Raw genomic sequence first — 15,250 nt, forward strand, 5'->3', positions numbered from 1 at the left:
CACACACACACACAGCCTCAAGTAACTGCCATTTAATGATTAACTAAAATTAAGCAAACTCGCATAATGCAGATGGGGTAACACTGAAGATGGAAATCGCGCTGAAGAAGAGCAGGAGGAGTGTGTGTGTGTGTGTGTGTGTGTGTGTGTGTGTGTGTGTGTTTTCAGCAGATGCCAGCTCTGTGTCCCTCTCCTAGTCTTTGCTACTGAACATAGCCTTGAGGAGCGCTGACTGCCCTCCATCCTCGCTCCCCAGTCCCACGCTACTGCGCCCACACCCACTGCCCTGCGCGCTGCGCCCCCGCCTACACCCTCGCATCCCTGCGCGCTCACACCCACTTGCCCGCCTACACCACTGCCTTACTTCAGAGGTGCGAGAGAGGACGCCGTTGTGCTTTGTTTGGGGGGAGGTGTTTGTGTTAGTGGTTCCCCCACCCCCAATAAAGAGATAAATTCAGGCCTGGAAGCTTTTCCCCGGCTGGCCAAGCGCGCTCAGCGATCTCCCCAGCCCCCACAACAGCTCTAGACTGAGGTCATCACCCAGGGCTGGAGGGCAGGACCCTCACAAAGGTGCTCGCGGTCAAGTTAACTTGCTCAACCTGAGTCCCGAGACCGGGCTGCCGGGCAGCATCCCGACCCCACAGCATCTCTCCACAGTCCCCAAACAGCCAGCCAGGAACTGGGAAGTCCCAGGCCCCGCAGCCCAGGGAGAGGCTGGCGCGGAGCAGGCGCCCTGGCAGGTCTCGGGGGTCCCGGGAGCTGTCACGTGTTCCCAAGGCGCCTCTAAAACCCTGCGGCTCCCCGCCACCACCTCCGGGTCCTGCTCCTGCCGCCTTCGCCGCCTCCTGGGCGCAGAAGCCACCGCTGGGCGAGTTCCTGGGAGCCGACGCGCCCGCAGCGGCCGGGGCGCCCCGAGGTACTGGCTGCAGCCCCTTCTCCTCACCGCTGCCCCCTGGGCTGGGTGGGATCGACCCCAGCGCGGGAGGTGAGTCCGCGTGGGTGCTCCCGGGGCCCGGTCCTCGGGTTCGGGCGTTGTCGGGGTTCCCCAGGGCGCGGAATGGAAAAGCCAAGGACAGGGTAGCTGGGAAAACGGGGGTTAGGGCGGTGGGACCGGCCCAGGTGAGGCGCGAGACGAGGGAGAGGAAGGGAAGTGTTTGAATTCCTCGCAGTTGGGCAGCTCCCTTTATCCTCAGGTCACCCAGGGTGGAGGAGCAGGTTCGGACCGGGAGGAGGAGGAGGTAGGGCCGGACTGGGAACGGAGACTGTCCCGGGTGCGCGCAGGAGCCTGATTGGGAAGCTGGGGAGGGCCAGTGCACAAAGCAACGCCGGTGGCCCTGGGCGTCCCAGGCAGCGGGAGTCCGGCGCGGGGCGCCCCGGCCAGCGCTCAGCCCCTTCAGGGTCTAGGGCCCCCCCCCCCCCCCGAGAGGCCCCTCGCGCTGTCCCGGACCTGGTGCGCCCTCCGCTTGGCAGGCTGGCCTCCTAGGACAGGTGTAAGTGGGGAGCACTCCCCCACACCTCCACCGCAAATTCGTGAGCCTCAGTCTCACTGAGCTCTAGGTAATCTTTTAAAGGAGCTAAGGCATGTGCCTTGGAAGGAAGCCAGAGGCGCGTGGAAACAGCTCGAGGCTCTGCAACCGACTGCTGCCGCTTGTAACGCAAATCTGGGTTTCACGTTTGTCAAAGCAAGGCAAACTGCTCCTGGAATTGAGGAGGGAGAGGGGAGAGGCCTGCGCGTTTGTCAGCTGAAGCGAGCTATATGGATCTTTCCTGCTCAGAGGTGCCAGATTTCTGACTTTGGAACAAATCAAGGAATATTTAGGAACACGGAATCTCCACTGTTCTGGAATCAAAGCAAAATAGGCATGAATTGATTGCTAAAAGGACACACACACACACACGTTCTTTTGTATAATTGGCAGCCTTTGTGAGAAGTATGCTGTGTGTTTTCATAAGGCGGCAAATTATGCTAGAAATCTTATTTAAATGTGTCAGTCTGTGAGTGTCCTTCCAATTCCCTGTAATTTTTTTTTTTTACCAGTATTCAAGAACTATCTGTTTCCTAAAAATACTATTCACAATGTTTCATTGTTGAGGTGTCAGGTCAGTTAAAAATAAAAGTAAAATAAATCTTTATATAAAGATACTGCTTTTTTGTAGTTTAATGAAGAACTTTAGTTTTCTCACCTTATCCTGAGAGAGTTGAAGTTCAGTGTTTTAGTCTGGTGAGAGATACAGAAGTGAACAAAATGAAAGAAGACAAAATAGCACTGAAGCTCATACCCCAAACATGAGCTTGCTCGATGAATCATACCTCATTTTTCAAGCACTCTCTCTTGGGTTCTAGTTCCCAGTTTCTGTAGTAATCGGAGGTGAAGTACGTTTCATACATGATGTTACATCTATTGTACGTGCAATACTTGCCACGCACGCTCACAGAGCATTCCTCGTGACGCTTGTTGAAAAGCCCACTGCTGTGATCCAAGTGTGTTCTCTTGAAGGTTTGCTTAGTGTGTTGTGTAAGAACAGGTACATTTAAGGAAAGAACTCTTCTGTGTTTCTTTCCTGCAGCAGTTCTTCTGCCGTGGATTTTCAGCTGTAGTACAGGAGACTTAAGTCCTTTTGGACAGTATGGCTAATGTTAGAACTTGTGAATCAGAACCGAGTTTCAGAATGTTATGTGGTTTTTTGTTTGTTTGTTTTGTTTTGTTTTGCCAAGCACCGTGTTAGGTGTTACCTATGTAAATGTTTGAGTGGTAGATGAGTGAGATGGGACCACAGGGAGAGCAGCAGAAAGTTGACTGCATTGTCGTATTAAAATAAAACTAATAAATGAATGTTAGAAAAAGTATTAGGGAAACAGACAACTTGCTAGTCAGTCTATCAGCAATGCAGTTGTCCACCTTACAGAAGGAGGAGTGCATCCTGGTAGTCAGGAACACGTGCTTAGATCATTCACCCATCGTCTGGTCAGGCCTCTCGTCGTCCCAGCGGGCTTCCTTCAGGCAGGAAGTGATTCTAAAGGTGAGGTTAGGCAGTCTGCTTAGGCTAGGTCACCTGGCTAGAGGGCAATAGGAAACGACTATCATAAGCCATTTCTCTCGAAGATGTTAGTCACATTTGCATTTTCATTTCTTTGTATTCTGTCCATTCTGAATTTTAAAACGAAGTTTGCAGAAATTAACACAGTGCTGAAGTGATGATGGGTTTTAACTTCTTTTGATTTTCATCGACCAGTGTTTACACAACAGTTGGAATGAATTCAAGAGTTTGCTTCTTTTGGAGACTAATAAAATAATTAGTAACAAATTATTAAAATCTGAATGGAGCAAGTTATTTGGCAACTTGCTAATGAGTGTCTCATTATTTCAGGCAGGGCTATAATATGGATTTAGAGCTCAAGGAGTTTTCTAACAAGACACCTGCCACGGAGAACAATACTGCTACTACCCGGAATTCTGACTTCCCAGTCTGGGATGACTATAAAAGCAGCGTGGATGATCTGCAGTATTTTCTGATTGGGCTCTATACATTTGTAAGTCTCCTTGGCTTTCTGGGGAACCTACTTATCTTAATGGCGCTCATGAAAAAGCGTCATCGGAAGACGACAGTAAACTTCCTCATAGGAAACCTGGCCTTCTCGGACATCCTGGTCGTGCTGTTTTGTTCCCCTTTCACGCTGACTTCCGTCTTGCTGGATCAGTGGATGTTTGGGAAAGTCATGTGCCACATCATGCCTTTCCTTCAGTGTGTCTCGGTTCTGGTGTCCACTTTAATTTTAATATCGATTGCCATTGTCAGGTATCATATGATAAAACATCCCATCTCCAATAATTTAACGGCCAACCATGGCTACTTCCTGATAGCCACTGTCTGGACACTAGGTTTTGCTATCTGTTCTCCCCTGCCAGTGTTCCACAGTCTCGTGGAACTCCAGGAAACATTCGGCTCCACGTTGCTCAGCAGCAGGCATTTGTGCATTGAGGCGTGGCCATCGGATTCCTACCGAATTGCTTTTACCATCTCTCTGCTGCTGGTTCAGTACATTCTGCCTCTAGTCTGTCTCACTGTCAGTCATACCAGCGTGTGCAGGAGTATCAGCTGTGGATTGTCCAACAAAGAAAACAGGCTAGAAGAAAACCAGATGATCAACTTGACTCTTCAGCCATCCCGGAAGAGTGGCGGGCCCGACGTGAAACACTCCAGGAGCCATACATGGAGCTATTCATTCATTAGAAAACATAGAAGGAGATACAGCAAGAAGACAGCGTGTGTGTTGCCTGCTCCAGCCAGGCCTCCGCAGGAGAAGCATTTGAGGACGCTGCCTGAAAACTTGAGCTCTGTGAGGACTCAGCCCTCCTCATCCAGTAAGTTCATACCAGGGGTCCCAACGTGCTTTGAGGTGAAAGCTGAGGAAGATGCCAACGCTCATGAGATGAGAGTAAAACGCTCCATCATGAGAATCAAGAAGAGGTCTCGCAGCGTTTTCTACAGACTGACCGTGTTGATCCTGGTGTTTGCGGTGAGCTGGATGCCGCTGCACCTGTTCCATGTGGTCACTGACTTTAACGACAACCTCATCTCCAACAGACACTTCAAGCTGGTGTACTGCATCTGCCACCTGTTAGGGATGCTGTCCTGTTGTCTCAATCCGATTCTGTATGGCTTTCTTAATAATGGGATCAAAGCTGACTTAATGTCCCTCATACACTGTCTTCATATGTCATAATTCTCGTGGAAAAACACAGCTGTGGGGAATATACAAAATAGATTTGTGACAACCAGATTTATAAAATAAACAAAGTTTGTTAACCTGTAGAATTTATGTGGCAGTTCTAGATTTGAATGTGAATTCCTAATATGTGGGAGATGATGTGCTGTTTTATGATTAATTTGTACAAAATCAGTCTGGAATCCGATGTTAAAATGAAACTTTGAATTTTCATCTCAGATTGTCTTGTCTGCAGATGACTTGTACTGTACTTTTTGTGTAAAATAAAAAATTGTCTCTAAACAAGCTTAGTAATTTGTTCAAAAATTTGAGGAAATTTTGTTATCTGTCTTCATGTCTGCTCTATAGATCTGCCAACAGTTCGCCTCTGTAGATACAGGAAGCATTTAGCAGGTCCAGAAAATCATAGCTGTTTGACAGATGTCACTTGTATCATGATCGTGTTTTTAAACAGTGGGTGTCATTTGGAAAATCTTACAGAAAAACATTTTTTTTTTCAAAATTGGTTGAAATTGTTAGTTTGACTCCACTATGTTAATGATACAAATTTTACCAAATAAAAATAGATATTCAGTGTTTTCCAAACTTAAACTACAATTGCAAACACTAGCCAATAAAAGTTGCTTTCATATACCACTGCGACATCCTATCTGGATTTTCTGATTGTTTTTTTTCTTCCCATTTTAAAATTATCATTATTTTATGATACATTTCCATAGATTCTGGGATTTCCCATACCCTATTCCCAAGTCTCCCCTCCCTCACAACTGATTTCCCTATATTATTACACTAGTATTATTCATGAATACTAGCAAATAAATAATTGGACGATGATGCATTATTCATTATATGTGTTTAAATTATTTAGCTATTCAATTCTAAATCGTCTACGAACAGTAATGAAGTTAGTTAACATTTTGGTCAAAATATAGAAAGATTACTTCATGATGTTTTAATGCGACATGCACATGTAGGCTCATACATGATCTTAGTAAGTTGGACGTCAGTTTCTTTGAATTTTGGGAGCATTTTGTCTATTTGTTGATTTTAGCCAGTCTTTCTTAAACTGAGTCTCTGAAAAAGATTGTTTATAGGTATGGTCCATGTGTGTAAAACACCATTTTTGTCTTGGCTTCCCATTGCCAAATGAAATAGCCCCTCTACTGATTTCCGTTTGTAATTAAGGAAATAACAGAGCAAAACAAACACACAGAACCACTGCAGTTTGCAAGCAACGGGCAATCCTGGCAAGTCTCTCTGGGGACGTTGTTCTGCCCCCTCCTCGGCATACATGATGTCTGCACACGGGGAGTTAGGATGGCCTCCTGCTGGGGGTGGGGTCGGTGAAGCAACTTGGTCTACTTGTGCTTTTGCTTGCCTTCTCTCAATTTTATCTGAGGATTTCTACTTCTTTCCACCTTGTGAACGTATTTCTTAATAATATCCTCTGGAGTGTCAGTGCCGTGGTTCAATAGGCTAATGCTTCATCCTTTGGCGTGCCCCATATGGGACACTAGTTAGTGTCCTGGCTGCTCCACTTCTGAATCACCCACAATGAGTAATATATCTAGTATTTCAATTAAGTACACAATTACTGAACATTAAGTATTAATTCAGCATTTCATAGATAAATCATTTGCCTTTCAGAAGGTCTCTTGTTTGATGTGGATATTTTTGTATGTTTGTAGGAAAAAGAGCATTAAGTATTACTCTTGTGTTGCTTCTCACAATTATCCTTTAGAATTGACCTTGTGGTCCTCTGTTTCAAAGTCCCACTGGCTTTAGCTTCATTCTCCGGCTTCACAGCTTACAGAACATTTTTAAAGAAAGAGATCGCACATCACCCTGGCAACCAAGTTTGAGGGAAGTGATGCCCTCTGAAACATAATACGTCAAACCAATCTTCGAGCACACATGCTATTGCTGGCCATTTCTGCACTGGTCATCGTGTCCTGGTGAAAAGTGAGTAATGCCAGATCTGACACATGCTTGACACAGTACCTAAAAGCAGTAAGTGCAGCTGTATAACCAGCTCATCATTTCCCAAAGAATACAGCAGTGACCACCATGCTAGCAAGTTGAAGCAGTCAAGCGGTGTTTGTCAAAATGTAAGCATCTGCCCAGATATTCATGCTGGATATGGATTGATGCTCTGGCCTGGAAAGACATTGCAAGGTGAGTAATTGTGTTACTCTGCATCAGCACCAGCACAGAGACTTCTTTTTTTCTCATTGTTGGAGAGAAGAGCTCATGAAAGGTGACAAATAGGAATAATATCTATGTCCTGTTTTCCTCTGCATTGTGCCTCCTTTTGCCAGGCCCACTTCTTGGTGAATCCAATCAAGAAATTCACCAGAAAGAATTGCCACTACAAGTAACGTATTTACAGGCAGATAAGAAGACCACAAGAAATCATTTCCAACCAGTGGCATCCCTAACAAGAGGAGATGCGAGTGGAAGAGTTTTTGTTGTCACATGTAGGGATGGGCACAAGCATATAACTATGCTCCAACACCTATCACATAGGATGGCAAGAAGGCATAAGGTCTTCTCGGAGTGAAGATCTTAAAATTAACTTGAAACAAATAGTGACCTTTGGACACCTCTGGGCGCATCTTGCAGGCATGGTCCTTGCAGTAAGGGCTGAACCAGGTCAGAGACACTGGTGACTGCATCTCAGTGAATCCCGGAGAAACGCCTTTGGAGAACATCGGGTGCCTTGGAGTAGGAATGAATCCCTACGAGCTCTCCTCAGCTGCTCTGAGCCTTACCCCGTGACAACCTGCGGTGCTTTGTCTTGCACATACACAGCTGTTTCTGCCAGTGAAATCTTCCAATTGTTGATCAACACCCTTTTCCCTTCTCCTTTCTCCTGCAATTTCCAGGTCAAGATTGGAGCCAAACATTCTTATACACCTCTTCATCAAATGTGTGTGTGTGTGTGTGTAAACATTAGGAAGATTAAACAGAGCCGTTAATTAAGACAGAAACATTTCTCCATATTATGTATGTTTTGATTGGCATTTTTCCTTTTCCAATAAAGTACAATTCCAGCCTGGCCCAAGAGATAGCAAGCAAGCAAAATCCCAGGTAGATGGAGGAGGCATTTGGCATTTAGACAGCCCTATAATGGTGATGCTAGCAGACACCAGCTTTCTTTGCTGTTACCTCTGCAGATAATTCACTCCAAAGTCATAACTGCCCAATTTTCTTCACACTGAGGAAAGGATTCTTTTATAGTAGAATCTCTAGTGAATTCCATAAAAATCACTTTTGGCCAAAAGCGAAATGAATTCTTAACCACCATCTTCTAAATGGCCTCATTACACCTAGGATACATTAGCAAAGGAGATTTGGGGAATTTGTGTGTTGAGGAGTAATGGTTAAGAGAGAGGGTCTGTGTCCTTGTGTCATGGCATTCCTGTGATCATAATATTACAAGGTGCAAGTGTTAGAAGAAAAACTTTTCCAAAAAGTTCAGGAACCTCTCGAGTTCATAAACAGTTTAGGAGGACTGTGCCCTCTGCCACTCTGAAGTTAGTTCTGAGGCTGAGCGTGCACTCACTTTTTGGCCCTGCCAACTTGGCCCAGCCCTGTCTGCTCTCCCACCTGCCTTTCAAATCTCTGATGCTATCTTCCTAAAAAAAGGTATTGACAGTTTCAATTTTGTCTGATAACACTGAGCAACTTCTCAAAGGACTGTGAATCCATATAGCCTGCACAAACATAATCTAGCAATACCTTTCAAAAGAGTTTAAAATATCAGTTCTTGGGGCCTGCATTGCGGCATAGCCGGTAAAGCCACTGTCCGCGTTGCTTGCATCCCTCCTGGGCATCAATTCATGTCCTATTGCCCCCCTTTGGACCCAGCTCCCTGCTTGGGCACCTGGGAAAGAAGCTGAGGATGGCCTGATGCTTGGGTTGCTGCACCAGCACGGAGAAGAACCTCCTGGCTCCGGGCTTCACATGGGCAGAGAGCGAACTAGTAGGCGGGGCAGTCTCTCTTTGTCTCACATGCTCTTTCTCTGTAAACTCAGCCTTTCAAATATATAGATCAACATTTTTTTCTAATTTTTTTTGACTCAGGTGTTTCAAAGAAAGTTTAGTGGGAAAAGAATGAAGCAAGTATACAAAACTAACTACAGAACACTTGTGAAAGTGTTTGATATCATTTAAAACATTCAAATGATGTAAGGGTTGGCATTGTGGTGCATGGAGTTAAACCACCACTTGTGGTGCCAGCACCTCTTATGCAGGCACTGGCTGAAGTCCTGGCTGTTGCACTTCTAATCCAGTTTGCCATGAATGTGCCTGAGGAAGCAGCAGACGACAGGCCAAGCTTGGCCCCTGACACCCATATGGGAAACCCAAATTCAGTTCTAGGCTTCTGGCTTTGGCCTGCCCCAAACCCAGCCATTTATGTCACTTGGGGATGAGCCTACAGAAGGAAGACTTCTCTATTTCTCTCCACTCCTTGCCCCACCGTGTGTGTGTGATAGAGAGAGAGAGAGACTCTGCCTTTCAAATAAAATTGTTTAAACTGATTAAAATGTCTATTAACAGAAAAAGAAATTGTTTAAATTAGTTTTGGGATTATTAATACAGTAGAATAATAAGCAATAAAAGAATATTGTAACAATAGTGCAATTACCTTTTGTAACTTGTTTTAGCTACATAATATTATCTTGTCTGGACAAAACAGGTCACAACACAGGATACAGAATGTTTTTTTTAAGTTATAAGAATAATTTTTCCATACGCATATGAATACATATAAAGCAAAGATGTGATGAAATTCAAATAGATTATGGTTGGAATTTATATGTACAATACAATCCGATCAATTCCTGACCGAACAGGGATTTAAGTAATTAAAGAGGACATTGAGTTACTGATAAATACAGCATAATCTTTCCATAGGCAAATGCAGGATGCCAGGGAAGTAAATGCGGAAAGCATAAGGCATGGGCCAGCATATGGCCTAGTGCTTCAGCCATTGGCTGGGAGACCTGCCTCTATCAGCGTGCCTGGTTCTGAGTCCTGGCTCTAATTCCTGACTCTAGCTGCCTGCCCACCTGCACTCGGGTGGCAGGTAACGTGCTCAGCCTGGGCAGAACTGCACTCATTTCCTTCTTGCTGGCTTCAGCCTAGTTCAGTCCCGGAAATCGCAAGTATTTGTAGAGTGAACTGCTGATGAAAGGATAAAATCTGCCTCTCTTCCTCTCTCTCTGTCAAAAATAAAAAAGTAAAATACTACACACTTATTAGAATGAGCAAATTCTAGAACACTGACAAAATCAATTTCTGCAGAAATAGGATGCTGTTAGGAATACAAAAAGGTCTGTCACTTGGGGGAAATATTGGTGTTTTTTTGTTTGTTTGTTTGTTTGTTTGTTTTACCAAACATCCTTACCATGGAATCCAGCATTTATGATCCTTAGTATTTATTAAAGAAATTGAAAATGACTGTTCACAGAGAACCATGCACATATTCTACCTAGACATCCTCCAGAAGGTGAATGAGTGGCTACCCTCGTTACACAGTGGGTGGAACTTCCCCCTCCCTCACCAGAGTCCCACATGATGGTCTAATCTCAGCTGCTCTGCTTCCCGTCCAGCTCACTGCTAACGCCCCTGGGAGGCAGCAGATGATGGAAGCACTTGGCACCTTGTCATCCCCTGGGAGACCCAGATGGAGTTCTTGGCTTTTGGGTTCAACTTGGCTCAGCCATTGCAGACCTTTGAGCGGTGAATGAGAAGATCAAAGATCTCTCTCTTCCTCTCCTACCACCTCTTCCTCTCTTGTCACTCTTTTAAGTAAAATAAAATAAATATTTTCTTTAAAAAAAATAAGTTGAAGGAATACATTGTGGTAATTCAGACAAAAGAATATTATTTAGCACTGAAAGAAAATAAATTATCTAGTCATGAAAGGAAGAAATGGGGGTGCCTATGACTAAGTGAAAGTCCATCTGAACACACGATATACATAGCTGTGATGCTGGAAGGCCAAGTGATGGAGATGGTTGGATACTCAGTGTTTGCCAGACGCTGGAGAAAGCAGGATGAATCCCTGAAGCACAGAGCTTGTTATGATGACAGACCCATGTCACGACTGACTTCTCAACACCTGCAAAACAAAAAAACACCAGAAGTGAGCCTTAGTTCAATCCACGGGCTTAAGGAATGAAGGATGTGATAGTGACCAGTGTCAACACTCTGGGGCCATGTGATGCTGCTAGCATGGGTACTGAGTATGTGTGGGAATGAGCAAATATGGGAAACCGCTGTGCTTTCCATTCCATTTTTCTGTCAATCCAAAATCATTCTCAGGAAAACAGTCTATTTCAAAGGAAATGTATAAGCATCATTGGGGGTATTGTAAATGTGGATAATGTGATTTTAAATCTTCAAATCTAAACGTATCAACATCATCAGAAAGAGGAGAAGTCTGCAGACAAAGAGACATGGAAAAGAAACCGAACGGTAGGAATTTTCCCCTGCAGAGCGATGCTTTCACAACTGATTGTTACCGGACATGTGCTTGTTCTCGGAGACCATCTGTGTGCTTGTCCTCACTGGACGACTTCTTGTTCATTGCATCATCTTCTTTCATGTTCTCTAGTAGCTTTCCATGTACTCATCGTGCTTTTAGCTGGATCCCAACTGATTTCTGTGTACTTTCATTATCCAGACTGTCTGGTATTTAAAAAAAAAAAAAACAATAAATACAAACTCTGAGACCTAAAATCTTAGAGTGTGTGGCTTCCTGGAACAAATGGTTCATTATAAAACACGGAAGTTTTCAGTCCAAAATCAGTTACAGCTTTAGGTTTCCAAACACACGGGAAAATATACAAAACCAAATTCACATTTAAAGACAAAACTGCAAACAGCAATTATTCCAGAAGGGGAATATTTGCTGCGGCCCACTGTTTTTGTCGTAATGGAAAGGCCAATTCACTGAGTCAGCTATTCATTTTAGAAAGCATAGAGACACCTGCTGAACGTGGAGTTCATGATAAGATTCTGTTCATCACAGATGCAGGAACACTGCTTTATTCTCTAAACAAATGAAGACAATGGAGATTTGACATGGTAGGGTACTCCAGAGAAGTTGCTGGATTCTAAGATATATAGATGGGATAGCATACAAATGTAGCAAAATCATACCCTTGCCAGTGTGTCTTCTATGCAGTTGGTATTGGTAGAATATTCCATTTAAGGCACACCCACCGTTACGATTTATTGTCACTCCTTATATTCATCTGTGCAGAAAATCAGCGGGCTTGTTAAAGTAAAATAGTTTACCAGCGCCAGGTGGAGTGAGTGTAACTGTGAGACCATTTTGCTTTCATTTTCTTTGATTTTGATTTATTTGAAAGCAGAATGAGATGAAGACAGAGAGAGAGAGAGAACCAACATGCATGTTTACTAACCAGATGTCTGCAATGTTTGGAGCTGAGCTTGGAAGAATCCAGGAGCCAGCAACTACATCCAGCTCTCGTACAAGAGCACCAGCAACCCCAACGGCTTTAGCCATTACTGTTGCCTCCAACAGTGTGTGAGCACAAACCTATAGCCACAAAACCACTGGAATTAAGTAGAATCTCAATGTGGTTTTACCTGTATTTCCTAAGCTAGGGAGCCTGAGCATCTTTTCATGTCTGTTAGCCATTTGAATTTGTTCTTTTGAAAAATGCCTGCTCATTCCCTTCATTCATTTATTCACAAGATTATTAGTTTTGCTATCATTAAGTTTCTGAAGCTTTTTGTAAAACTTGGAAATCAGTCCCCTATCTGTTGTTCAGTGTGCAAAGATTTTTTTTTTCCCATTCTGTTGATTGCTTCTTCACTTTGTTGATCATCTCCTTTGCTATACAGAAGCTTTTTAGTTTGATGTAGTCCCATTTGTTTATTTTGGCTTTGACTGCAATGAGCCTATTTTTAAATAAACTTTATCTGGGGAATTCTGTTTTTAAAAAGATTATAAAGTTCTTTTAAAAATAAGGTTATAAAGTACATCATCTGATAAATGCTCTTTTCTAATTGTAAACACATAATTGGGCCTTATGCGATAACTCAACTGCAAAACCCTTGCCTTGCACATGCCAGGATCTCATACAGATGCTTGCTTCTGTCCTGGATGCTCTATGTCCCATTCAGCTCCTGGTTGGTGGCCTGGGAAATAGGCAAGGATAGCCCAAAGCCTTGGGACCCTGCTCCCACATGGGAGACCTGACTCCTGGCTCTGAATTGGCTCAGCTCCAGCTGTTGTGGTCACATGGGGATTGAATTAGCAGATGGGAGATCTTCCTCTTTGCCTCTCCTGTCTCTAAATCTGCCTTTCCAATACAAAAAAATCTTTTTAAAAACCCCACAAAATTAACATATATAGAAACTGGTATAATATATATACACACATATATACACACACACAAATAAATAACCCTTTATAGAATCACTAATTATAATAGAATTACTTCTCTACTAGACAGAGAAACCCTTTAATGAGCTGAGGTTAAGGTCACAGTTTCCATATGTTGCCGAGCTCTGCTGATTCTTGTGTGTGTTTTTCTGTTCTCTCATACCTGGCTATGTATGCTTCAGAGTCAGTTTTTGGTGGAAGTTTAACTCTACTGGAAACCTTTGCCTTCTATGACTACACGTTTCCTTTAAGTACAATATCATTACCTATTATATTTTCATTCTTTTAAAAACTTTCCCATTTATTTGAGGGGCACAGAAGATGGATGAGAGGGAGAGACAAAGAGGGGCACACAAAAAATGCACTTCCACCCACTTGCTTCCTCTCTAAGTGTCCTTAGTAACCAAGGCTGGGCCAGGCTGAAGCTGGTCAACAGCACCTAGTCCAGGTCTGTCCTCTTTGGGTGCCTGGGGACACAATGATTAGAGCTATAACTGCTTCCTCGCAAAATCTGCATGAGCAAGAAATAAGGGTGAAAGACAGGAGCTAGGTGTCAAACCTACATCCTCCAGTGTGGGATTTTATTAGAAAGCCAACTGCTTGCCAGAGCCTCTTGGTTCATCTTTTTGCTTTATTTTGCTTTGTAAACTACCTGGTGCCATTATTTTATTTTATTTTATTTTATTTTATTTTATTTTATTTTATTTTATTTTATTTTATTTTATTTTATTTTATTGCCAGGTGTTACAGTGTTCTGTGCCGTTTCTCTGTGGCTGACATGGAAATGAATTTTATCTTGCATCCATTATGTCAACATTTTGCACAAAGAATAATTTTCTGATTGTGTATGAATTGAAAAACTAATCTCTTAAGAGGAAATGAAATGGGAGAGGTAGGTAGGGTTACCAGTTGGAAGTCACACCTCTCCTCCTGTGTAATCTCATCCACCTACTATCCAATCACGCATTTGCCTCACCTGAGACCTGGGGTGCGCTCACTTCACCCACCCCTCTCCAGGCTCACCAGACGCCCAGCAGCTGGGAGGGACACACTGTATTCCCCAGGACACAGGAGGCAGACAGGAACAATTCTCTCTCACCTTCCCCATCCTGACCCACTTCACCCCTACACGTGGCCTACGTGTGTCAGTGATGTCCTCCCCTTTTAAATACACTTTATTAGAAACAGAAAGGAAATCTCGTAAAACCATGAACGCTTCAATAGTAGTATAGTGTGATCATTTATGTTGGGTCTTCTCAGGTGATCTGGTCTAGTTCTTTAATGACCATAATCTCACCAGGTGGAAAAAAGAACAGAACAATAGTCAGCAGGACTTGGCTCTGGTGCCACTGCCGACACTCCCAAGCTACTAGGCATGGTAGATTCTTCCTCCTCTGCAGCAGGTGTGGCGATATGGATCCAGGCTGCTTTGCTATCCTGAAGACTGCAGAGACACAGCAAGTACAAATGGTTTGAATATCAAGAAACACTTTCTAGGCCTTTGGCATCATGATCTTGGTGATGTTTCTGTTTACTTCTCTGAGATATGCTTATTTCAAGACTATAATTTAGAGAGGTCAGAAAAGGCATGTCTTGCAGAAGATGGTATCACGGAACACTGAGACATGGCACTTTACACATCTGCAGAAAGATTTGGGCCTGGAAAGCTTAGTGTGGGGGCAGATGAGGTGAAAAATAGTCGCCATAACTGATCTTTTTGTGAATGTGACTCATGGGAAACTGAATGTCCCTGATGCACTAATGACTTAAAAGCCTGTGAACTAGTCGGAATACATATTTCCACATGCGAGAGGACACTGTGGCCTTACACAGTGCTCCGATCATGGACTTACCTTGAAAAACACCAAGCTGCGAGGAGCTTTACTTGCTTTGGGAGGTTTATAGAATGAAGAAAATTTCACTAACAGTCACTAAAGTGGTATAGGGAACAGTCAGAATGTGGTATAGGGAACAGAATTTTTTTTTTGTTCCTTTGACAGTTTTATTTTTATTTTTTTATTTTTTTGAATTTATTTTTTATTGATTACATTGCATTATGTGACACAGTTTTATAGGCTCTGAATTTCCCCCTT

The 15,250-nt window shown here is 43.5% G+C and overlaps 1 protein-coding gene across 1 annotated transcript; it reads left to right on the forward strand.

Moving 5' to 3' along the window:
* The first annotated feature begins 3,358 nt into the window (after positions 1-3,358).
* NPY5R (neuropeptide Y receptor Y5) lies at positions 3,359-4,726 on the forward strand. Its single transcript, XM_040971415.1, has one exon. The coding sequence runs from the start codon at positions 3,383-3,385 to the stop codon at positions 4,724-4,726; it is 1,344 nt and encodes a 447-aa protein (XP_040827349.1). The 5' UTR covers positions 3,359-3,382.
* Positions 4,727-15,250: the final 10,524 nt, after the last annotated feature.

The sequence above is a fragment of the Ochotona curzoniae genome, unplaced genomic scaffold, assembly GCF_017591425.1.
Source record: "Ochotona curzoniae isolate NIBS_2020 unplaced genomic scaffold, NIBS_Ocur_1.0 contig_21, whole genome shotgun sequence".
Taxonomy (NCBI): domain Eukaryota; kingdom Metazoa; phylum Chordata; class Mammalia; order Lagomorpha; family Ochotonidae; genus Ochotona; species Ochotona curzoniae.